At 38.8% G+C, this 24,584-nt stretch overlaps 1 protein-coding gene across 5 annotated transcripts in view; it reads left to right on the forward strand.

Annotated features, from left to right (window-relative positions):
- ANO6 (anoctamin 6) overlaps nt 1-22,248 on the forward strand; it is a 155,507-nt gene extending 133,259 nt beyond the window's left edge. For all 5 annotated transcript variants that reach the window (XM_073651836.1, XM_073651835.1, XM_073651834.1 and 2 more), the window contains 7 exons: nt 4,037-4,206; nt 6,815-6,912; nt 7,933-8,060; nt 11,952-12,157; nt 13,351-13,553; nt 16,854-16,959; nt 18,693-22,248. In XM_073651836.1, coding sequence (XP_073507937.1) covers nt 4,037-4,206; nt 6,815-6,912; nt 7,933-8,060; nt 11,952-12,157; nt 13,351-13,553; nt 16,854-16,959; nt 18,693-18,899 — 1,118 coding nt within the window. In that variant the 3' untranslated portion in view covers nt 18,900-22,248. The remainder of the gene's footprint in view (nt 1-4,036; nt 4,207-6,814; nt 6,913-7,932; nt 8,061-11,951; nt 12,158-13,350; nt 13,554-16,853; nt 16,960-18,692) is intronic.
- Nucleotides 22,249-24,584: the final 2,336 nt, after the last annotated feature.

Genomic DNA, 24,584 nt, shown 5'->3' on the forward strand with positions numbered 1-24,584 from the left:
ACACATGAAAATTAAGAAACTCTGTAATATATCTCATTAGAGAAATCTGCTTTTTTTCTATGCCAGAATTGATCAGTCATTATCAAAATTCTCAATTCTGAGGTAAAATCTGTAGTCAGTGAAGACACTTTCCCATTACTGAGATAGGAGATGGCAGCAGCTACTGATAAGATACTATCTAAATAGAAGGAGGATGAGGGAGGAGCTCTCTCTCAGTCTACATAGAAGTGTATTCCTAGTAACTGCCATCTCCTATCTCAATATTGGGAAACTCTTCACTGAATACAGATTTTACCTTAGAATTGAGACTTTTGATAATGACTGGCAAAGAAAAAAACGGATTTCTCTGATGAGATATATTACGAAGATGCTTATTTTCATGTGTGCTATTGATTTATGAAATAAAGCTTAACAGTCTTTTTAATTTTTCAGTCAGGTTTTTATTATAAACATGTTTATTTTATTTGTATTATTATTTATTTTTAGACCACCATTGATTCCATGGTGCTGTACATGAGAAAGGGATTACATACAAAATAATATAAATTACAACCAACAAACTAACAATGGCAGACTGGTACAGAAAGAGAGCCCTGCCCTTGCAGGATATTGGGGAAGTAGACAGTAGGTTGAGGGGTTCAGTAGCAGTTCGGGTTGTGAGGTGGCAGCAGGGTCATTGCATATATTTATGTATTTTTTTATTATTCCAATTCTCACATTGGGCCATAGAGCAGGCATACCCCTTGGCTTTTTACCTATTTTGTTACATTGCAACGTGCTTAAATATTTTTGTCATCCGATTGTGTGTGTGATGCATCAGCACTAATTAGCCTAAGTTGGTGAAGTGAGAAAAATATAGGCATAAATTAAATTTATGGGATCAAATAACTAAAAATTGTCATGTGCATATTTATTCACCTCTTTTGCTATGAAGCTCCTAAAAATTTATGGTGCAAGCAATTACCTTAATAAGTCACATGCTTAGTGAAAGTAAGTCCACCTGTGTGCAATCTTAAGTGTCACATGGTCTGTCAGTATATACACACCTTTTCTGAAAGGCCACAGAGGCTGCAACACCATTAAGCAAGAGGCACCACTAACCAAACAACACCATGCAGACCAAGGAGATCTCCCAAAAAGTCCGGGGAAAAGTTGTTGGGAAGTACAAGTCAGGGTTGGGTAAAAAAAATATCCCAATCAAATCCATTATCATCAAATGGAAAGAACATGGTAACACAACAAACCTGCCAAGAGAGGGCTGTCTACCAAAACTCTCAGACCGGGAAAGGAGGGCATTAATCAAAGAGGCAGTACAGAGGCCAAAGGTAACCCTGAAGGAGCGGCAGAGTTCCCAAGCAGAGACTGGAATATCTGTTCGTATGACAACAATTAGCCGTACACTCCATATAATTGGACTTTATGGAATAGTGGGCAGAAAAAAGCCTTTGCTTGCAGAAAAAAATTGTAAGGCTCATTTTGAGTTTGCCAAAATATATGTTGGAGACTCCCCAAATGTATGGAGGAAGATGCTGTGGTCAGATGAGGCCAAAATTGAACTTTTTGGCCATCAAGTTAAACACCATGTCTGGTGCCAAACCATCGCAGATCATTCATCCCCACAGTGAAATCTGGTGGCAGCATCATGCCGTATGGATGTTTTTCAGCATCAGAAACCGTGAAAATGGTCCGCGTCGAGGGGAAGATGGATGATGCAAAATACTTGAGCAAAACCTGTTTCAGTCTGTCAGTGATTTGAGACTGTCTTGCTGGAAGGTGAACCTCCGTCACAATGACCCAAAGCATACTGCCAAAGCAACACTCAAGTGGTTTCAGGGTAACATGTAAATATTTTGGAGTGGCCTAGTCAAAGCCCAGACCTTAACCTAATTGAGAATCTGTGGTCCGACTTGAAGATTCCTATTCAGCAGAGGAAACCATCTAACTTGAAGGAGCTCGAGCAGTTTTGCATTGAGGAATGGGTAAAAATCCCAGTGGCAAGATGTGGAAAGCTCATAGACTCGTATCCAGAGCGACTTGCAGCTGTAATTGCCACAAAAGGAGGCTCTACAAAGTACTAACTTTAGGGGGGGTGAATAGTTATGCACACTAAGGCTGTGTGCCCATGATGCGTTTTTGGTGCGTATTTGCAGCGCGTAAACGCTCCAGAAACGCATTGCATACCATATCCCATGACTTCCTATGACATTCTGCAAGGTCTGTGCACATGGTCCGTATTTTTACTGCGCAGATTTTACTCGCAGAAAAAATACGGACATGACCAATCCTTGTGCGTTTATGCATGCGTATTTGCCTATACAATGCATTGGAAAAACGCATGGCAAATACGCGTCAAAAACACATGTAAAAAACGCATGCGTCTTTCTGCCAAGGAGATGCAGAAATGCTCAGGAAAATTTCTGCTTCATTTCTGCATCGTGGGCACTAAGGCTAAAGTTTGCAGTTATTTTTTCCTATTTGTTTGCATCACAATAAAAAGAAAACCAAATATACACAGTTGTAGGCATGTTCTTTACATGCAGTGATGGAAACCCTTAAAAGACAGTGGAATTCCCGGTCGTGAGGTAGCAAAACAAGAAAATTGCCACGGTGGGTGAGTACTTCTGCAACCACTGTAGATCTGCCCGGATAGCAACAGGATACACAATAGACACAGATAAGTCACCGTATGCATCTCCCCTATGTGGAAGGGGACTTAGGCTATGTGCCCACGATGCAGAAATGAAGCAGAAAATTTCTGCAGCATTTCTGCATCTCCCTGGCAGAAAAAACGCATGCAGATTGTGCATGCGCTTTTCCTGCAGAATACATGCGGATCCACATGCGGATTCACATGCGTTTCCACATGCAGATTGACAAGCGCTTTCCAGGCGATAGCATCACTTGGAAAGTGCTTGACAACTAGGTCACACTATATAAATCCATGCAAACTGCATGGATTTATACAGTGTGAACCGTAAAAATTAAAACAAATAAAGCTATACTCACCCCCGAGGCCCCGGCGTGTGCTGCAGCGCTCGTTCCTGTCTGGTTCCCGGCTGCCGGCATATCGCGAGACAGAGCGGTGAAGGGCCTGCGGTCACATGACTTTGACGTCACCGCAGGTCCTCAAGCGATGCCGGCATTCAGAGAGAAGCCGCCGGACAGGTGAATATAACTTTATTTGTTATTTTATTCTTTTTTTACAGGTACAATGGTACCCAGGTCTGGAGGAGAGTCTCCTCTCCTCCAGAACTGGGTACCATCCGCACATAGAAACGCATAGAAGCCGCTTGTAGAAATGTACAGTCGCGGTTTCTATGCGTTTCAATGCAAGTCAATGGCGGGAGTTCCTCTGCGCTACCGCAAAATTAAATGACATGCTGCGGATTTTTGGACGCAGCATAAACGCTGCGGAAAAATCCGCAGCATGTGCATAGAACATGCGGAATCCCCTTGGGGACCATGGGGTGCGGATTACCTAGCGTTTCACAAGCGTTTACGCTGCGGAAATTCCGCAGCATAAACGCTTGAAAAACGCTACGTGGGCACCCAGCCTCAAACCTTCCTGTATTGTCTGCATGTCCAAGAAGTGTGTGCCTCTAATATGTCTTACACCAGAAAAGCTTCTTTGTAAAGAACAAAAAATTTCTAAATTAAAAAACAAAGCGAACACATTTTATTTATCTTCTACAAACTTATCTCTAATTAATGAAGGAAAAATAAATTACATATGGCACTGTGATAACACTGACCACTTAATTTACAATAGACTAGTTTGGTGTGTGCTCTAAATATCTTTTACATTCAAAGCAGAGGCAAATTAAGCACACTTCAATTACTTCCATGGACTGAAATACAACAATGAAAATTAAAAATTGACCAAGAAATATGTATAAAGCGCAGCATTGTTTGAGCCCCTTCATTCCCTGAGTGATTAATCATTCTGACATTGACTTTTACAGCCGATCATACAATTATCTGTCGTTTTATTTGTATCTCTCTTCACTGTTAATGGCCCTTTAACTGTTTTTTGCAGAGCTACCTCGGACAAAGACTGACTATGAAAACAGTCTTACCACAAAGATGTTTTTGTTCCAGTTTGTCAATTACTACTCGTCTTGCTTCTACATTGCTTTTTTCAAGGGGAAATTTGTGGGCTATCCTGGAGATCCAGTATATTGGTTTGGAAGATATCGTAATGAGGAAGTAAGCGGTTTTGAACTCCATATTATAAAGCTAGGTTCATGGGATTTTTATTTGCACTACAAAACTTATCAAACACCTATACATTAGTTTGCCTCAGTTTTTCAATAAAACCCTTATTTTGCATGAGTTTGAGTACTGTGGAAATAAATAAAGTTGACTGATTTTTCAGTCTAAGCTTGGCCTTAGTGTGTGATTGAAATTGGGTGGTCATGCTGCTTTGGTAAAACAAAAAGCGGGATTAAAAGTATAGAACATACATAATAGTTATAACACTTGAAAAGTGACGTGAAGAAACTTTTAAAGGGAATCTGACCGTAGGTTTTTGCTATTTAATCTGAGCGCAGCATAATATAGAGCCTAATTCCAAGGATGCAAAAAATACTGTAGAGGCAAAAGCACCCACAAATAGGCTGACTGTATTAGAGGAGAATGGAATATTAAAATGGTAATGCTCACCTAGGTGGTTGTGCGGTAACCACCATTAAAAAGATGCCAGCTGCTGCTACCTCATGGCGGGGGGAGATTCCCCAGATAAAAGGCTGCACTGCAGGAATGAAGTTTCTTGCTGTGAAAATTGTAGCTAAGGCTATGTACCCACGATGCAGAAATGAAGCCGAAAATTTCTGCATCATTTCTGCATCTCCCTGGCAGAAAAAACGCATGCAGATTGTACATGCGTTTTTCCTGCCAAATACATGCGGATTTGAAGCGTTATTCACATGCGTTTCTGTATGCAGATTGACAAGCACTTTCCAGGCGATTTTAGCATCACTTGGAAAGTGCTTGACAACTTGGTCACACTATATAAATCCATGCAAACAGCATAGATTTATATAGTGTGACCATAAGAATGTTTAAAAATAAAAAAATAAACCTATACTTACCCTCTGATGGCCCGGCTTGTGTAGCTGCGCTCTTTCCTGTCTGCCAGCTGATCGCGGGACACTGCACTGAAGGGCCTGCGGTCACATGACTGTGACGTCACCGCAGGTCCTTCAGTCCTGCCTGCAAGCAAAGGGAAGGAGACCGGGGGCCGTCGGAAGGTGAATATAAACTTTATTTTTTATTTTATTCTTTTTTTTACAGGTACAATGGTACCCAGGTCTGGATGATAGTCTCCTCTCCTCCAGAACTGGGTACCATCCGCACATTGAAGCGCATATAATCCGTGAGTACAAATGTACTGACACGGATTATGTGCGTCTCATTGCAAGTCAATGGCGGCGATTACGCCTCACTTCCGCAAAATTAATGGACATGCTGCAGATTTTTGAGCGCAGCATAAACGCTGCGGAAAAATCCGCAGCATGGGAATAGAACTTGCTTAATCCCCTTGGGGACCATGGGGGCGGATTACCTAGCGTTTAACAAGCGTTTACGCTGCGGAAATTCCGCATCAAATACGCTTGAAAAACGCTACGTGGGCACTTAGCCTAAAGGTTCTTTTATTGCGTTTCTCGTTTTGTTGCCGCACTGGCGAGTTGCTAAGATCTATGTCCCACTCATAGATCATAGCAGCCCATTTACATATTAAGAAAAACATGGATTTCTCTGGAATAAGACATCAGATCATAGATATCAAAGTATAGTTTTATTCAGCTTCCTATGACCAACATGCCCATATAAACTGCAGACTGCTTGAACCCACTGACAGATTCCCTTTAAAAGGTTAATCCTAGTGTGCTGCACACATGAAATAGACAAGGATTTTTAACACGAGACCATAAAGACCACAATTCCAATAAACATGAGCTTCCTGAGCTATAGATTGGTATAAAAGGAGAGGACCCTTCTCTCGGAGCTTACATTTCACAATATATCAAAGTAAAAAAAGTTCCCACGATGAGTATTTGTTATGTTTTTTTCTGCTGCGTATTTTCATATGTGAATCATTTAGTATATTACAGTTACAGTAAGTATAGGATTTATATAAATTATATGCCTTTTTTTTAGGCTGCTGAAACTGATCTGTGGTTCAGTTTTGAAATCTGCAACACGTAAATCTTTCTTGCTCTAAATGTGTTTTGCAGAGTCTCCTCATAGACTTGAATGAGATAAGGAAAATTCACAAATGAAAAAACTTTCTTTCTTTTCATTTATTGCATGCAATCTATAAAATGCATGTAAAAAAAACACTCAAACGCAATAAAAAATGCAAGTAACCTAATTTAGCTTATTGGTGCAGAAAATCTGTAGTATCTTAAATTTGCATTGTGGGAGCTAAGCCTAACTGAGGTACAAGAGGTTTTATGGATCCATACAGTAGCGAACACAGAAGAGGGCCCCTGTGCAAGAACAATATATGGGCCCTTTGCTGTCCAATAACTCATCATAATGCACAATTCCACCTGATTTGTAGGTGAAAGTGGGCCCCTGTGCAGCCGCACATGCTGCACCAATGATATGGCCGCCCCTGGATCCATTTTAAAATGATCCCAACAACGTCAGACAAAACTAATTGATATACGAGGGTGATGTCGGGTTTCTTGGGATTTATTATTTTTTTACAGTAAGAAAATAGTAATAAATCCTAGCAGCAGTGAGAACAAAGCTTTATTCTAATTTTATGTATAGTATTTATGTATAGTATTTGCATTTTTTTTCCCAGTGTGATCCTGGTGGTTGCCTTCTTGAACTGACAACACAGCTGACAATTATAATGGGAGGCAAAGCTATCTGGAATAATATTCAGGAAATTTTCTTGCCGTAAGTATTGCTTCTTTTGCAATCTTTTCATAAATAAGTTTTTTCCATAATTTTTTTTACGATACAATATTTAGAAAGAAGGATGATGCTCTAAGACCACCTTATTATGTGTATGATGCCAGCAGCTGCATTCAGCTCTTGGTGGACTGTAGGCATTTATAAGTCAATGATCACACTTAGCTTTAGAGGTTTGCCTGACTAAACGTACATTTCATCAGTGCCTCTATTTCACTGTAGATTGCTGAATCCTCACACTGTGCAATATGCAAACTGTCCGGATTCAGCTCTGCTGCCAGCTCAGTCGATCGTCAGGTGGCTGAAAGTATGTGAATTACAAGCCATATAGCTTCTCTCTATAGAATATTGATAGAAGCGGGAAATGTTTCTAGTCTCCAAGTGATCGCAAGAATGCAAATTGAATACTTGCAGTCAAGAATTGTCCGCTTGAGCTGGCAAAAGAGCGGAAAGCTGACAGCATGCACATTGCACAGTATCAGGATTTGGCAATCTGCGGTAAGATAGAGGTACTGATGAAATGTTTGTTTAGCCCAGAAAACTCCTTTAAAGGGACACCATTAGTGCTGAAATATACTACAAAGCATAGCTTTATTTTAAATTCCCTTACAATAATGTGTGTAATAAGAGTATCAAAACTCTAGTAAAAATATTATGTTATAGCAGTTTTCTTCCATTGCACAGTGATATTTGTGGAGATTAATTTGGAATGCATACCTGCCTCTATGGATTGTATTACACAGTTCACTTGATTATACTGACATTTGAAGGGTTAGATGGAATATTCTACTAATATACATCCTACTATGAAATAAGAGAGAAGTGATCTAGAAATGTAAATCATATCCTGCTCATTAGAACAGAGATTTACTACACTTTTCAGTTGAGGTGCTTTAGATTTTCTACTTCTTGTATTTTGTTTTTCTGTGTATTTGAAGAACTTTTAATATAAAAAGCATAAATGTTGTCAGCCAGTGATGATATGGAAATTCCTTCACATTGCAGCTGGATCAAAAATCTTATCGCAAGATGTCGTTCCACAGGGATAGAAACAATAAAACCTAGATGGGAACAGGATTACCGTCTGCAGCTTATGGGAAAATTAGGATTGTTTTATGAGTATCTTGAAATGGGTAGGTTGACATGTATCATTTTGTTTTTCAATTACCTAAAATTTTCAGATTGCTACAGATACAGCGGCTGAAAGAAGTATTGACTAAATGATATATTTTCTAAGTAAATATTCTAATTTTCTAAGTAAATATATTTCTAAAGGGGCTATTGACATGAAATTCTCACCAGATGTCGGTAACAACCCATCCAATCCACACAGGCAAAGAAATCAAACCATAGATGTCTATAAATTAAGTTATGTGTAATAAGTATTGAACACATGAAGAAAGAGAGATGCTAAAAGCCATTGAAAGGCATGACACCAGCTGAAATCGATCAGTAATTAGAAAGCAATCCTGCCACTTTGTTGAACTAGCTGATATTATTTTTCACTGATGGCCTATAAAAAAGTGTCTCATAACCAAGTTGCCACACAGGAAAAATCTCATCATGGGTAAAACAAGTGAGCTGTCTCAACACCTTCGCAACCTTACTGTTGCAAAACATAATGATGGCATTAGTTATAGAATAATTTCTAAACTACTGAAGATTTCAGTGAGCACTCTTGGAGCCATAATCCATAAGTGGAAAGAACTTCATTTCACCATAAACCGGCCGCAACCAGGTGCCCCCCGCAAGATTTCAGACAGAGGAGTGAAAAGAATTATCAGAAGAGTTGTCCAAGAGCCAAGGACCACCTGTGGAGAGCTACAGAAAGACCTGGAATCAGCAGGCACAATTGTTTGAAAGAAAACAATAAGTAATCCATTCAACCTCCATGTTCTGTATGTACGCTCCTCACACAAGACTCCATTGCTGAACAAAAATCATGTTCAAGCGCATTTAAAGTTTGCTCAACAACGTTTAGACAAGCCGTTGAAATAAATTGAACTCTTTGGATGCCATAATACACACCATGTTTGGAGGCCAAAAGACACTACATATCACCCCAAAAACACCATACACACAGTGAAGTTTGGAGGTGGCTCTTTTTCAGCATTTGGCACTGGCAAACTTCATATAATTGAAGGAAGAATGAATGGACAAATTTACAGAGAAATTCTTGATAAAAATCTGCCGCCATCCACTAGGATGATGAAGATGAAACGAGGGTGGACATTTCAGCAAGACAATGATCCCAAACACACAGCCAAGGAAACTCAATTGGTTTCAGAAAAATAGAAAATAAAGCTGCTAGAATGACCTAGCCAATCATCTGACCTGAATTCAATAGAAAATGTATGGAAGCAACTAAAGCTCAGAGATCATAGAAGGAGCCCAAGGAACCTTCAGGATTTGAAGAGTGTTTGTGTGGAAAATGGGCCAAAAATACACCTGAGCAATGCATGCGACTAGTTTTTCCATACAGGAGGTGTCTTGAAGCTGTCATCACCAACAAAGGCTTGTATGCAAAGTATTAATTACATTTCAGTAAATGTGTTCACTACTTTTTCCCCTGTGTCATTACTCATTATTACACATAACTTAATTTATGGCCATCTGTGGTTTGATTGCTTTGCCTGTGTGGATTGGATGGGTTGTTAACGACATCTGGTGAGAATTTCATGTCAATAGCACCTTAAGAAATATATTTACATAGAAAATTGGTGACTTATTCAACACTTACCGTATATACTCGAGTATAAGCCGAGGTACCTAATTTTACCACAAAAAACTGGGAAAACTGCACCAAAAACCCCATACAAGCGGCTCAGCGCTCCTCCTGTCCACTACTAAAAAGAATGAATATTCATTCTTCTCCATGCCCATAGGAGTGGAGAAGAGGGAATATTCATTTCCCTTCAGCAGCGGGCACACGTGGTAGCTGCAGCAGCCAGCTACTGCGTGTGCCCCGCTCCTCCGCCGCTGCAATCCCGCCACTATTCACCAACGGAATTTCTATATACTCGAGTATACACCAGAGTGTAAGCCGAGGGGGGCTTTTTCAGCACAAAAAATGTGCTGAAAAACTCTGCTTATACACGAGTATATACGGTATTTCATGTATATCATTTAGTCATGTCAATCATTTTCATTGATGGGGTTCTAGGCTCTGTGACTCCTACTATTCTTTTGATCAGAATGGCTAAAGTGCTCATTCGTGCATAGCATTTATCATGCAAATCTGAGAACTGTCTTCAGCTCTTTCATGTAAAGCCACTATGAATTCTGACATTTTAGCACTTTTGTTCTAGCAAATGGAGGGTGTCTTCTGGCCTTGGCTCATGCTATTAAAAATTTCTGATATGTTGATTTAACTCATTGAAACTTAACTTTACCTGAAAGGTTCCGATTAAAAATGATTGCAAATTCTATACTCTTTCAGAGCGGTATATTGATGAGTATAAAACCTCTATGTTCATAAACGGTATTGTCACTATATCCAATCTCTGAACCTTTTCCCATCAGGTTTACCACAATAGACTAGACATCCCTAGAGGTTTATTCTAGGTAAACAATGAAGACATTCCTGCAAAACTGTTATAAATGCACAGGGTTTTTTTTATCCAAAAACCCACCACTCTATGGATAGAAGCTTTTAAAAATGTTATTCACAATATTCTAACATCCATCTGTGGTAAAATACTGCAGCATCTCAAATTATGTAAAACCCGTACTTGCAAAATGCCCTAATTTGCACACACAAAAATGTACAATTATGAGATGCTTCCACCTTTTTTGATGCAAAGTTAAAATTACAACTTTGTTTAAATAGAACATATCCGTGTAGGTGTTTTTTTGCAAATGACTTTTTCTTCCAGTAACATACATGAACAGTGTGGAAGGGTGGCTTTACATAGTCTTTTGCAAAAACACAATTTCACGTTTTAATGCAGTTTTTTGGGGCCAAAACCAGTAGTGGAACCAGTCAGAAGTGGATCCAGCAAGTAGAAATCTAAGTCCAATCTTTCTATTCCTTTCATGACCACTGTGAACCACCCTAAGGCCACGGCCCCACTATATCAGTATTTGGTCAGTATTCGGTCAGTATTTTTTCTCAGGAGTGGGAGCCAAAACCAGGAGTGGGTGATAAATGCAGAATTGGTGACTTGTTTCTATTCTACCTTTTCTCTGATAGTTCCTCACCTGGTTTACTGACCGAATACTGATAGTGGGGCCGTGGCCTAAGATGTACTATTGCTCTGCAACTGTTGGAATTTCGATACTCATAAAACAGCGCTGTTGCACTTGTCACAACAAACTTTTATGAATTTCTGATATTTTTGCATTCATATTCTTGGATGAGAAAGGCTTTAGGGTCAAAGTTAATTTGCAACAAATGTTTCCATTGTAAGTGCAGTCTTTGAGGCAGTGTAATAATGCAAGATATAGTTTTCAAGATGAAATACCAATATGGATATTTGGGTGAACTTTGTTGATATTGCCTCTAGTTAGTTTCTGGAGTATAGTAAAATGAAGGCATATATTCATCCTCGCCCTTTAACCAGCCTGCTTCCTGAAAGACTTTAGCTATTCTGTGTAAGGGTATGTGCACACTTAAAGTATTTGCAGACATTTCTGCACCATTTTTGCATCTTTTGGCAGGAAAAGTGCATCATACACACATTTTTTTTTTTTTTTTTTATATGGGGTTTTTAGTGCAGCTTTTCCACCTCTCATTAGTAGGGATGAAATCTGCAACAAAAATGCTGAAAGAATTGACATGCTGTAGAATTACATATGTAACAAATCTGCAGATGAAAAAATGTGCAACGTGTGCATGGGACTTCATGAATCTCATTCACTTTGCTGATACTAGGAAACCCTTCAGGTTTGTGACAAAACTGTGCAGAAGAACACTAACAAAAAAGAGACAAAAACGCAACATTTTATTACAAGAGGCGTGTATTTTATATTGATAACATACATTATAACCTACATTGCGTCTACCTTTTTCTCTCTTTTGACAGTGATTCAGTTTGGATTTGTCACTTTGTTTGTGGCATCCTTTCCTCTTGCTCCTGTTTTGGCCCTTGTAAATAATTTGCTGGAGATTCGAGTGGATGCCTGGAAGCTCACCACTCAGTTCAGGCGCATGGTACCTGAGAAGGCACAGCACATTGGAGCCTGGCAGCCCATCATGCAAGGAGTGGCAATACTTGCTGTCGTAACAAATGTAAGTGTGTTAATTCTAGATCAGACACAACTTTAAAAAATTCCCTGCTGCAAATCTGCACCCATTGTTTCTGCACATGATCCCCTATCCATAAAGTTTTACAAATAAAATAACTGTGTTCTATGTGGAAGTTTGAAAATGACTTTGAAACCCCATTTCAAAGTGTTTGTATAATTGATCTATGAAAATGAGCAATCTATGAGTCCAGCTAAACAGCGTGTATTCGCCTCCGTAAACCCAGCTTGACTGACAGCTGCAGTTCATGCTGAACAGCGTGAGGTTTCAGCGGCATCAGGGAGTAGGGACACTGAAGAGCGGTCAATTAGGCTAGGTGGGTGGAAATTGAATTTAAACTATTAAGGAACTTTTTTGCAACCATACTGACGTGGATTTTCAAAGTCAGTACACCAACCTCATATGGCTTAAAAGATCTATTTAGTAATATATGCCGTTTGCATTGTGAAATCTAAAGACAGACCCCCTTTAATGCACACTTATAATTGTGCATGGAGGAAAGTTACAGTAGGCTGCCAAAATGTGTGCATACATTCTCTAACTTCTATTTGGTATGGCATCTGAACATCACTGACTCTGCTCATGCGATAAATCTTTCAATGAAGAAAGGGGAGACATCCAGGGGCGCACTACAGCAGACGTCTTGATCAGAGAAGCAATTCTTTATTTGTTAAAAGACTAAAAGCTAACGCGTTTCGGAGCTGTTTGCTCCTTTTTCAAATGACCAGACTGATGGGCATTTACTATCTACTTGTTTTTATTGTTAAAACATATTTACACTGAGTGCCTTTTTTGTGTCCCACATATCGTGGACTGTGGACTTAGTTCAACCCAGAAATAATAGTAGAATGAGGGGAGCTAAATCAGGTTATTAGTATAGAAGCGAGAAGTTTGGCAGTGCCACATGAAAGGTCCCTGCAGAGCTGTGGAGTCGATAAGCTAAAGCCCTGGGGCAGTCAACGTCGTACAACTGTGTGGTCTTCCTGTGCTGTCTGTATGCCATTGCTTCACAGCAAGGAGACATTCTTTTCTCCATCTCTAGATATAAATATTAACCAGGAAATGTGATAGTGAAGGAAAGTACGGAACATAAGTCATATAATACATATAATCTTCTGTATATGTTTAATTCTGTAACTCTGATCTTATCTCGTTCCTTATTGTTTCTCATGCTGCAGGCTATGATCATTGCCTTCACATCTGATATGATACCACGTTTGGTTTATTACTGGTCTTTCTCTGTTCTACCCTACGGGACCCATACATCCAACACTATGCAAGGATACATTAATAGTACACTTTCAGTCTTCAGAGTATCGGATTTCAAAAATGAAAGCAAACCTGTTCCACCGGCTTGGTTTGGCACTGCGACTACATGCAGGCAAGTACAGACGGAATTTCCCTTTAGCTAACGTTACAGTTCAGCCTTTCAGCATCCTTCACAGCAGCTTTTATAAGTCACAATGATTATCCAAATTGTGATATTTGGTAGCAAGAGTTTGGTGATCTACATTATGTAAATACTTTTTTTTACCAAAAAAGACAAAAGTTTGCTTTTGCATAAAAGTATTTACATAAGCCCCAATTCAGTTTGTGGGTTTTTTTTTATTAAGTCACTGTCCTTTTTTGTATTGTGGTATTAGTTGTCAATTTTGGCACCAAATTCATCAAAATGGCGCACATTATGCATGAATTTAGCACAAAGTCAAGAAATGGGCTTTCTTAATGTCTTGAACTGTTCTTGCGCCATGAGTCATACGTTGGCCTTAAGTCACAAAAAATTGTGCCAATAATTTTGGTGTACTCAAAAATACATCGGGTGGGGGAGGGGGGGACTGGAGTGAAATTGCACCAATTTTTGCAATTTTTTAAAAAGTCGCAATTGATGAATCAGGCTAAAACATCTGGAATTGATAGACCCCGCCCATAAAGTGGAAAAAAAAACAGACGAGAATATATTCGTAAAAAAGGAGCAAATAGAATAATGAATTTAGTGCAAGCAAAAACAAAAAAGCACAAAACTAGTCAAAAAACACGTGCAAAGGCAATGATGAATCGGGGCCATAGAGTTTTCTCGATAACACAGTACCTCAATATAATTATTTTATTTTACATTGGTTTTCTACATTATAATGTTGTTTGTTTTGTTTTTTTGTAAACTATAGGGGGAAGTTATAATTTGTTTATATGTTCTTTTTTGTGCATTTTGTATCATTTTTACGTTTTAGACAAATGTATAAAATGAGTGCAGCCTTATTAATACATTTTGCTGCAAATCAAAAATATTATTTTGAGATTGCTAAAAATTCTACCCTCCACTTTTCTTGTATTAGTCATATTTATGACTTGTGCCTTTTTTAAAATGTCGCACAAACAGTTGCAACTCCAGTAAAAAGGGGAGTAACATTTATAGGCATTAGAGTAATATCTTAAGATGTGACAAATTTATCAAAAATTGTGTAACACTTTGATAAATTAAGTGCAAATATATCCAACCCCCCCTTCTTTTGTGTGCTTTATATGAGACCAAGATTTTACTATATGCAGACCACTACCTATTAACAAATTACATTTTCTACTTTACATCCATAGATCATATGAAAACGCACACATTTTTTTGTTCCCTGCAATAGGCTAAGCACATAATACAACAAATAAATGTATAGATATACAGTACAGACCAAAAGTTTGGACACACCTTCTCATTTAAAGATTTTTCTGTATTTTCATGACTATGAAAATTGTACATTCACACTGAAGGCATCAAAGCTATGAATTAACACATGTGGAATTATATACTTAACAAAAAAGTGTGAAACAACTGAAAATATGTCTTATATTCTAGGTTCTTCAAAGTAGCCACCTTTTGCAGAGATGACTGCTTTGCACACTCTTGGCATTCTCTTGATGAGCTTCAAGAGGTAGTCACCGGAAATGGTCTTCCAACAATCTTAAAGGAGTTCCCAGAGATGCTTAGCACTTGTTGGCCCTTTTGCCTTCACTCTGCGGTCCAGCTCACCCCAAACCATCTCGATTGGGTTCAGGTCTGGTGACTGTGGAGGCCAGGTAATCTGGCGTAGCACCCCATCACTCTCCTTCTTGGTCAAATAGCCATTACCCAGCCTGGAGGTGTGTTTGGGGTCATTGTCCTGTTGAAAAATAAATGATGGTCCAACTAAACGCAAACCAGATGGAATAGCATGCCGCTGCAAGATGCTGTGGTAGCCATGCTGGTTCAGTATGCCTTCAATTTTGAATAAATCCCCAACAGTGTCACCAGCAAAGCACCCCCACACCATCACACCTCCTCCTCCATGCTTCACGGTGGGAACCAGGCATGTAGAGTCCATCCGTTCACCTTTTCTGCGTCGCACAAAGACACGGTGGTTGGAACCAAAGATCTCAAATTTGGACTCATCAGACCAAAGCACAGATTTCCACTGGTCTAATGTCCATTCCTTGTGTTCTTTAGCCCAAACAAGTCTCTTCTGCTTGTTGCCTGTCCTTAGCAGTGGTTTCCTAGCAGCTATTTTACCATGAAGGCCTGCTGCACAAAGTCTCCTCTTAACAGTTGTTGTAGAGATGTGTCTGCTGCTAGAACTCTGTGTGGCATTGACCTGGTATCTAATCTGAGCTGCTGTTAACCTGTGATTTCTGAGGCTGGTGATTCGGATAAACTTATCCTCAGAAGCAGAGGTGACTCTTGGTCTTCCTTTCCTGGGGCGGTCCTTATGTGAGCCAGTTTCTTTGTAGCGCTTGATGGTTTTTGCAACTGCACTTGGGGACACTTTCAAAGTTTTCCCAATTTTTTGCACTGACTGACCTTCATTTCTTAGTAATGATGGCCACTTGTTTTTCTTTACTTAGCTGCTTTTTTCTTGCCATAATACAAATTCTAACAGTCTATTCAGTAGGACTATCAGCTGTGTATCCACCAGACTTCTGCACAACACAACTGATGGTCCCAACCCCATTTATAAGGCAAGAAATCCCACTTTCTAAACCTGACAGGGCACACCTGTGAAGTAAAAACCATTTCCGTTGACTACGTCTTGAAGCTCATCAAGAGAATGCCAAGAGTGTGCAAAGCAGTCATCAAAGCAAAAGGTGGCTACTTTGAAGAACCTAGAATATAAGACATATTTTCAGTTGTTTCACACTTTTTTGTTAAGTATATAATTCCACATGTGTTAATTCATAGTTTTGATGCCTTCAGTGTGAATGCACAATTTTCAAAGTCATGAAAATACAGAAAAATCTTTAAATGAGAAGGTGTGTCCAAACTTTTGGTCTGTACTGTATATACACATACAAATGGTCAGGGGTTATTATGGTAGGATAGCCTCTTAGCGTCGTTTCTTGAATTAGAAATTTGCGCTTACTGGTGTCTGACTTTTTTCTTACAATCTAATGAAATCGATTTTTAATTAAACTTCGCTCTGTGTGTTTTGGCGATTAGACAACACAGTCACAGCAGACTGTCAGATTTTGCTTAAATGGTTTGTTCGAAGTTTCCATCTCTCTTCTATCCGTCATGATATATATATCGCCTACATGTGCTCTATCAGTAATAAAGCTCTAAAAGGCAGGAAACATTAATTACACCCAATCCAGTAACAGATTTCCCCCACCTTGTGGTTACTTCTTGGTATCACATGTAACTAAATGTAACAATTCTTAGGTACCGTGATTTCCGATATCCACCTGGCCATGAACACCAGTATGAACACAGCATGTTTTACTGGCATGTTATTGCTGCTAAGCTATCTTTCCTCATTGTTATGGAGGTAAGTCATTCAAACTTTTCTTTGTATGTTTGGTGATGGTTGTAGACCAATATATTTCAATCTACAGAGCATCAGATTGGCATTTAAATAATCTTTGAACTTTGCAATAGTTATGGTTTCCTCTAGAGATAAGCGAATCAATCCTCAGGGCCCTGGTCCAGCAGCCACGTGAGCATACCGTGGCTACTTAACTGGAGCTCTGCAGACCACCTTCTACCAGCTGAAATCCCTGGCGCCTCTTCTGAGCTGTAGGCCCAGCGCAACATCATCATTGTGGCCTGGTGTGACGCACACAGGGTGCTGGAAATCTATTCGCTCATCTCTAGTTTCTACCATTAAAGTGTCTTATTTGTTACACCTCAAGATGTGCCATGTACCTATTTGGTGTGTGTCTTCTTTTTTTACCCTGTTATTTTTCAGAGCCCTTTCCAGAATTAAAGGACCACTCCCTTTTATTAGGTGTCACATATGTAAGTGGAATGTATGCAGTTACATACTCACCGCTAGCAGTCTTCAGCGATCTTCAGCCCTGTTGTGGCGACACGTGACTGCAGATGTGACAGGCCAAACCACACAGTGGTTGCTGTGTGAAGTGGAGGTCACTTTTTCAAATCTTCTCCGTGCACTGTAGCCTTGTTCTGAGTCCCATAGACTTGTATTGAGAAAAGTGACTTTCGGAACACAGTGATCTGGAGGGTTACAAAAGCCGTTCCGTGGTGCTGGAGTGATCGGAGCGGGTTTGAAAACGCCGGCCAGTGATTATGTAACTACATGCATTACACTTGTACACGATCCCGATCAAAGGAATTGGGGGAAAAAAAAATCGCTCGACTGGTGCTTTAAGGGTGTTTGGTCAGACTAAGCTTGCTCAGTTCGTATTTTGTCCTTTCACTTGCAGTTCAAAGGGGTTACCCAGCCACCTAAAGTATGCCTATAATTAAAAATAAATAGCAGCCTACAATATTGTAAAGTGATATAAAAGTAATACTGGCCTGCCAAATTCCCCACCACTACTGTGCTATTGCTTCGTCTTGGTGTCCCACTGATTTCTTTTTCTCCTGCTTAAAGAAGCACTCCTCCCATATAAGTTTTTATTCACATAAAATATTGCAATCATCATATTATATAGCACTGTGTACTTACAATTCCTCATTTTGCCCTTCTGCCCAGCTAATTCTTTTGTTTTCTCTGCTCTCTGCATTTATCATCAACCATCTTCAACTCCTGACCCAGCTGCTCCGCTCCTCCCCCTGCTATAGACTTTTGCAGTGACTCTTGAGTCATGCAGAAAAAATTGATCTCCTATTTCTACATAGAGCTTATAAGAATTCAGCTGGTCAGTTTTTAGTCACGTGATGTCATAGACCTAATGAAAAAGAGAAGAATTAGCTGTGTAGAAGGGCAAAATGAGCAATTGTAAGTACACAGTGCTATATAATATTATGATTGCAGTGTAAAACTTTGATGGGAATGCTTCTTTAAGTGTTAATATGTCAAAGTGGCATGTCACCACTACAGCCAATCAGTGGTGGCCGTTGTAACCTCAACGGCATCAACCTTGGAGCGATGGAAGATTGGGAAGGTAAGTATTCATTTTTTGTTGGTTTAAATTAATTAAATTGTTGGCTGGACAACCTCTTTGAACATTTTATACATTAGCATGATATCAGATGTACTAAAATGCACATTGTGTATTTCTATTGTGACCAGCTGTGTTCTCTTCCCTTTCTCAGCATATTGTCTACTTTATTAAGTTCATTATATCCTACATTATCCCTGACATTTCTAATGAAACCAAAGAAAAAATCAAGAGAGAGCGCTACCTCATACAGAAGCTTTTACATGAGAAACATCTGAAGTTGGTGAAAAAACAGATGGGAAGTTTCGCTAATAAAATTCTAAAAAGTGTGGACAATGTGATTGTGGACAAGCTAGATTAGACCTCCTTGGTTTGTTACAGAACACAGGACATTGTAGTTTTTTTTCACTTCACTTCAAGCCTTAGAAATTTTTCTTAAAGGTTTCTGAGAATACCCTGGAATGAAAAATGACACCTGTATGCATTATACAATATATCACATATACATTTTGTAGCTTTACCAATAAAGAATTGACAGTTTTAAATGAAGGCACCATATTTTTTTAGAAAATATTGTGTTCTTCATACGTGCACAAATGTTTTATATGGAGTTTTACATATATGTTTTATATCAGAATGTGTTCTATTCTCTGGTGTTTTATATATGTAATGTCTGTGTGTGCATCGATATACATACATAGACATGTTGGTCGAAAGTATGTCATAATCTAAATATCACATCCATGTAGAACCACAACCCAGTCCATAACAGCCTCTCAACACACTAAGAAAAATGTCCTAAATGCAGGAAGCAAGTTTCATATAAAAGAACGGTCATGCTGAATTGTGGTACTGTTGTCAAACAGTGGATGAACTCCGTTTACTAAAATGGTTATTTCTTTGCTGATAAAGTAATTTTTCACTTCTCGGAGATAAGAGCCTTACCCACCTTCTTCTCCAAAGCAGACCATGAAACATGATTCATCACTCCAAAAAACAAATTTTTGATGGTAATGTATGTTTCAATGATGAGGGAAACTCAATCCAGGAACTTCCTGTGAATTTTTTTCCTCCAAACACAGTTTGGAAATCATTGCTTGCAACTGAAGACAATTTTTACACACTACTCACCTGCGTACCCGAGGCTCGTATTTTTTATGCTTGCGTGGCTTTAACTGAAAGGATCAGCTGTTACTACTTCCAAATATTTCTACTTTACCATAGTGCCACTTGACTTATTAGTAATGGATGTGCTGAAAGGGCCATTCCCCCTATTTAGAATGTGTGTCCCCACAATATACATGATGTATATATTCACCCTTGTTATATTCTCCTGCAACCAGATGTGAAGTGCAAAACAGTTAAACAATGCATCCATGCATCAAAAGGGAAAAAGCCACTTTTGCACCAAGCGGCATTGTGATTGTGACAAGATACAGTACCTGTATTACATCTCTTTAGCAAAGAAATGCCCTATCTTTGTGCCACTATACTATATTCAGTGTCAAAGGTGGATCTCTAGTGTGACTCGACAGATTTTTGACTACTATACATTTCTATAACCAGTGCCAAATATGACTGAGGTGTGCACCATCACCAACATAAATACTGTGGTGATCCTTTTTTATAATCGCTAGTTATATTTAGTGTATCAGTGAACTTGAAGGTTATATATATATATATATATATATATATATATCTATATATCTATATATTATAGACCATAAATGTTCATGTCTACTACATGTTATTATAAGGATGTTACTCCATATAGCCCTACTGCATATAGCCTAGAAAGTCATGTACAGCAGTGAATGATGGGTGGATTATCCACATCCATTCTGGTAAATTAGGTTTTAAAGGGAATGTTGCATCAGAAAATTGTCTATCATTTAATCAGCTTTTTATGTTAAATGGGGGGTGTACTATCAACAAACTTTGCATAAATCGTAGTACAAATTAGTTTTAATAATCATAACTCAATCAAATAGAAGAAGCTTTTCATATATCTTAGAGAAATCTGCTTGCTGCTTCCACTTATGACCACTTCTTCCCCACCCCGCCTCCTAAACTTGACATCCTCTCTGAAAATAATGTCTTGCTTAAGACACTGGACTGCCAGCTCACTGAGGTGTCAGGTTATTCCTCCTATTATACTCAGTGAGGAGAAGGAGTGAGGAGCAGTGTGAAAGAACAGGCAGAGGGAAGCAAAGAAAAATTGTACTCAGCTTTCTAAAAAGTCTTTTACCACTCACCATAGCTGGATTCACATCTGCACTGCTTAGTACTGCTGTATAATTTCTTCCATGCTGCTGCTTTTTTTCCTGTGCTAACTCAGCAATAAAAAGTAGGCATCCGTCCCTGTATGCTATGATGCGTATGGAAGACGTCATAGCAGCTAGTCTCCGACCAATTCAGGAAATTGCGGCTTGAGAGAGAACTTGCGGAATGGGCAAACTGGTGAAGAATGCAGAATAAAAGTTATATAATGGCCAGAAATAGTGTTAGTCCTCATGCACACGACAGCTTTTTCTGAAAAGTTAATTGAAAATACATGATCTCTTTAAATTATTGCTTTGTAATGTTTGTTTATTTTTCATATCACCATATTGAAAAGGAAATCTTGAAATATTGAACTGGCCTCTAGGCATAAAATTAGATGTCTTCTACCTGTTGGGCACATGGTCAGTAGATTGACTCAGACTCTACTGAAGTGTATAAGCATGTTCTCAGTAAGGCAGAGGTCATTGTGCTTAGGTGAGATACGTTGGAACCCTCACCTACTATGAATGGTGTGTATAGTGATGCTACCTTTCATGATCTGTGATGATAAAGAGACTGCTGAAAAGTTATCTGTACAGAACAGAAAGTGTGAGTCTAATATTAGACCTAGTGGCCAGCATGAAAATTTCAAGATTTTTTACTTTTATATACGTAGTGATATGGAAAAAAAAAATCTTGTTAAAATATGCATTTAACATCAATATCTAAACATGTAATTTCCTGATGACTCATTCCTTTTAAGAATGTCTGGAGTAAATGAAATGTCCTTTCTCACTGCCAGTTTGTTAAATATTTGATGGACCATTAATACACCACACTTATAAAGGGCTTTGCATCTTCTATTCCTAATTTGTAATGAAGTATGGTAAAAAAAAGTGCTTTATTTTGCTCCACTTTTAATCATTGTCATTTGTCTTTATTTTACTTTCACTTAATGTATCTTATTCTAGAAACCACTGATTGAAAATCACCAATAGATTCCATATGACAAGCTTCTTGAAAATGCATCTGGCCTTATAACATCAGCCATATTGCAGATCTATGCATTATGCCTGCAGACTGATATATGACCATTCTGGATCTGTGTGCCCCAAATTTTATACGGGGCCACTGAAAAGTTTTGTTCTGATGGACTCTATGAATTCACAAGAAAAAACATATGACATGGTGTATTACTGAGAGGTATTCCCCTAAAAGCAATGAAATCCATATGGCATTGTAATGCACATCTCTAAGGCTCAGTGTCTTTTGGGGTTCATCTATATAAGTGCTCTGTGTAAGAATGCATTTCTTCTGAGATGGAAAACCTACCGTCCATAATTAGAGATTGTGCTCAGTGATATTCAGGAACCAGTCCAGAAATTGGGTCAGTAATCTCTGGGGAGCTCTGAGAACTGCCTCATACCTGATGGCATCCACGGCTCATCTTTTGATTAGCTGGCGTGGTGTCACTTCATCATTGCGGCATGACGCACTTGTGATATCTCACCAGGCCAGCTAATCAAAAAAACATCCGCCGATGACTGCACCATTTCTATCCACAATACAGTAGATCTCGCCATAAAATGTCGTTAATAGTGTGGCTACACAGTAACAACATGACCTGGACTGTTTGATGAGACTCTCCAACATAAGCTGCCGTTACAATACTGCCTCTCCATTTACATCCAGCAAAGTCTGCTGTGGTGTTTAGCCTTCGCCTTTTATGTATATATTTAAATAGGGTTTTCCCACGAACAAAGTTCATTTTATTCAATAGATTTTGGAATAGAAATAAGTTTAACAATTGGATATGTTAAATAAAATGTTCCTGTGCTGAGATAATCTTATACATGTGCCCCTGCTGTGTACTGTGTAATGTCTGTGTCTGACCGTACAGAACATCGTCTGATCATACCACATCATCTCCTGGGAGGAAGCAAAAGACAATACAGACAGGACAGTATCCAGTTGTGGAACTTGCTTTATTTCAAGAGATTGATTAAAATGAATTTTGTTTGTGGGAAAACCCCTTTAAGCAGTTCAGTCTGTGATTTTGAAAATTATTTGTTTTTGTTTTTTAAGTGCCTACCATCTATAGATGAGCCAAATCGTATTACGGAATATCTGCACAGGGTCTGGTTGTAACATTAAAGAAAATGCACTAGTTACTGTTTGTTACCTTCAGGCAAAAATGAGAGGTCATGAAATAAATTTATATTTAGTTTTTTTATACCACTTTATTAACTGCACAATTGTGTTTGGTTTTAAAACTTAAAGTGTAATCTCTACAGTGGAAGAGTTTACACTTATGTAACCTGTTAAATTAAAATTACTTTCTTAAGCCAATACCTTGTCCTGTTATATGTTTTCTAAAATGTTGCTTAAAATTGTTGTATTCTGACTTTTATGAAAAGAATACTTTTAAAGGGAATCTGTTAGTAGGATCCACCCTCCTAAGCCATCTATATGTAAGTCATAGGAAGCTGAATAAAATTATAACTTGATATCTGCGATCTGATGTCTTATTCCAGAGAAATCCACATTTTTCTTATACAGTATGTAAATGAGCTTTTAAGATCTATGGGCCGGACACAGGTGACCTGCTGCATGAGAATCTGCCTCCAGAGCTTATTTTACATGGAGGGGAAGTTACCAGTGCGATGGATAATGGCCGCTCTCCTGATCTCACTGCAGAGCTGTGTGTGATTATTAGGGTTCGCTCACACTTGCGTATAAATCGGACAAGTGCAATCCGATAAAAAAATCAGATAGCACTCTGACCAATATTATTTAATGAGGCAGTGCAGAACTGCATATTTTTTCTCCGCTGTATACGGCATGAGGCTGTGATTTCACTTCGAAATCGGACAGTGCGAGAAAAAAATTGCATGCCACAAGGACCATCAGTTTTGCATCCGATTTTTATGGTTACATTACAATTCTGTAGTATAGGAAGCTGTAAATGGTCCTGTAAAAGATTAATAGCTGCTGAGTTAAAAAAAAACAGATTGTATATGGACGGCAATCTGTGTGAAAAAATCGTCCCACTCTCCTGGATGAGAATGTGAGCGTACCCTAAATGACTCATCTGAAGGTTCCTCTGTGCTTCAGCTTCCTTCTCACAGGCCGACAGGGTTGCAATACAGCAGAGCTGTGAGAGCTGCAGCCAATGTGTTTGTAAGGAGACACAGTTCAGTTCTACTGTGCTGTGTTAGTTACATGTGTCACACTGGTACTGCCCCCGTTTATTTAAAATAATCTCTGGAGGCAGATTCTCATGCAGATCAGTGTCCGGCACATAATCCTGAACAGCTCATTTATATATAAGAAAAAAAAGTGGATTTCAATGGAATAAGACATCGGATCGCAGATATCAAGGTATCATGTTATTCAGCTTCCTGTGACCTGCATATAGACAGCTTAGGAGGGTTGATCCAACTGACAAGTTCTCTTTAAAGTTCTTTTATTATTATATACTATTAAAAACATTCATTAAGAATATCAAAATCATGGAATTAATTACTCATTGAATTAGCTAGTATGAGGGATATATAACCTCTTTGCATCCCAAATGCCATTCCTTACTGATAAAGGCCATCAAAAAAAAACAAGACCATGTAATATGGTAAGCAGTATATTGGGAAGGGATATTTAAATATCTAGTGTGCAGGAGATGGAGGTGGGAATGAGGTGATCATTCTCCCCACTCCTCCACCTTCTTTGAAAGCAGTCCTTAACAGAATACCCTGATGAACCTCTGAATGTGTAGAGGGGAAACGCT

This window comes from Phyllobates terribilis, unplaced genomic scaffold (assembly GCF_046119375.1).
Source record: "Phyllobates terribilis strain yellow unplaced genomic scaffold, ASM4611937v1 Scaffold_11__3_contigs__length_659146591, whole genome shotgun sequence".
Lineage (NCBI taxonomy): Eukaryota > Metazoa > Chordata > Amphibia > Anura > Dendrobatidae > Phyllobates > Phyllobates terribilis.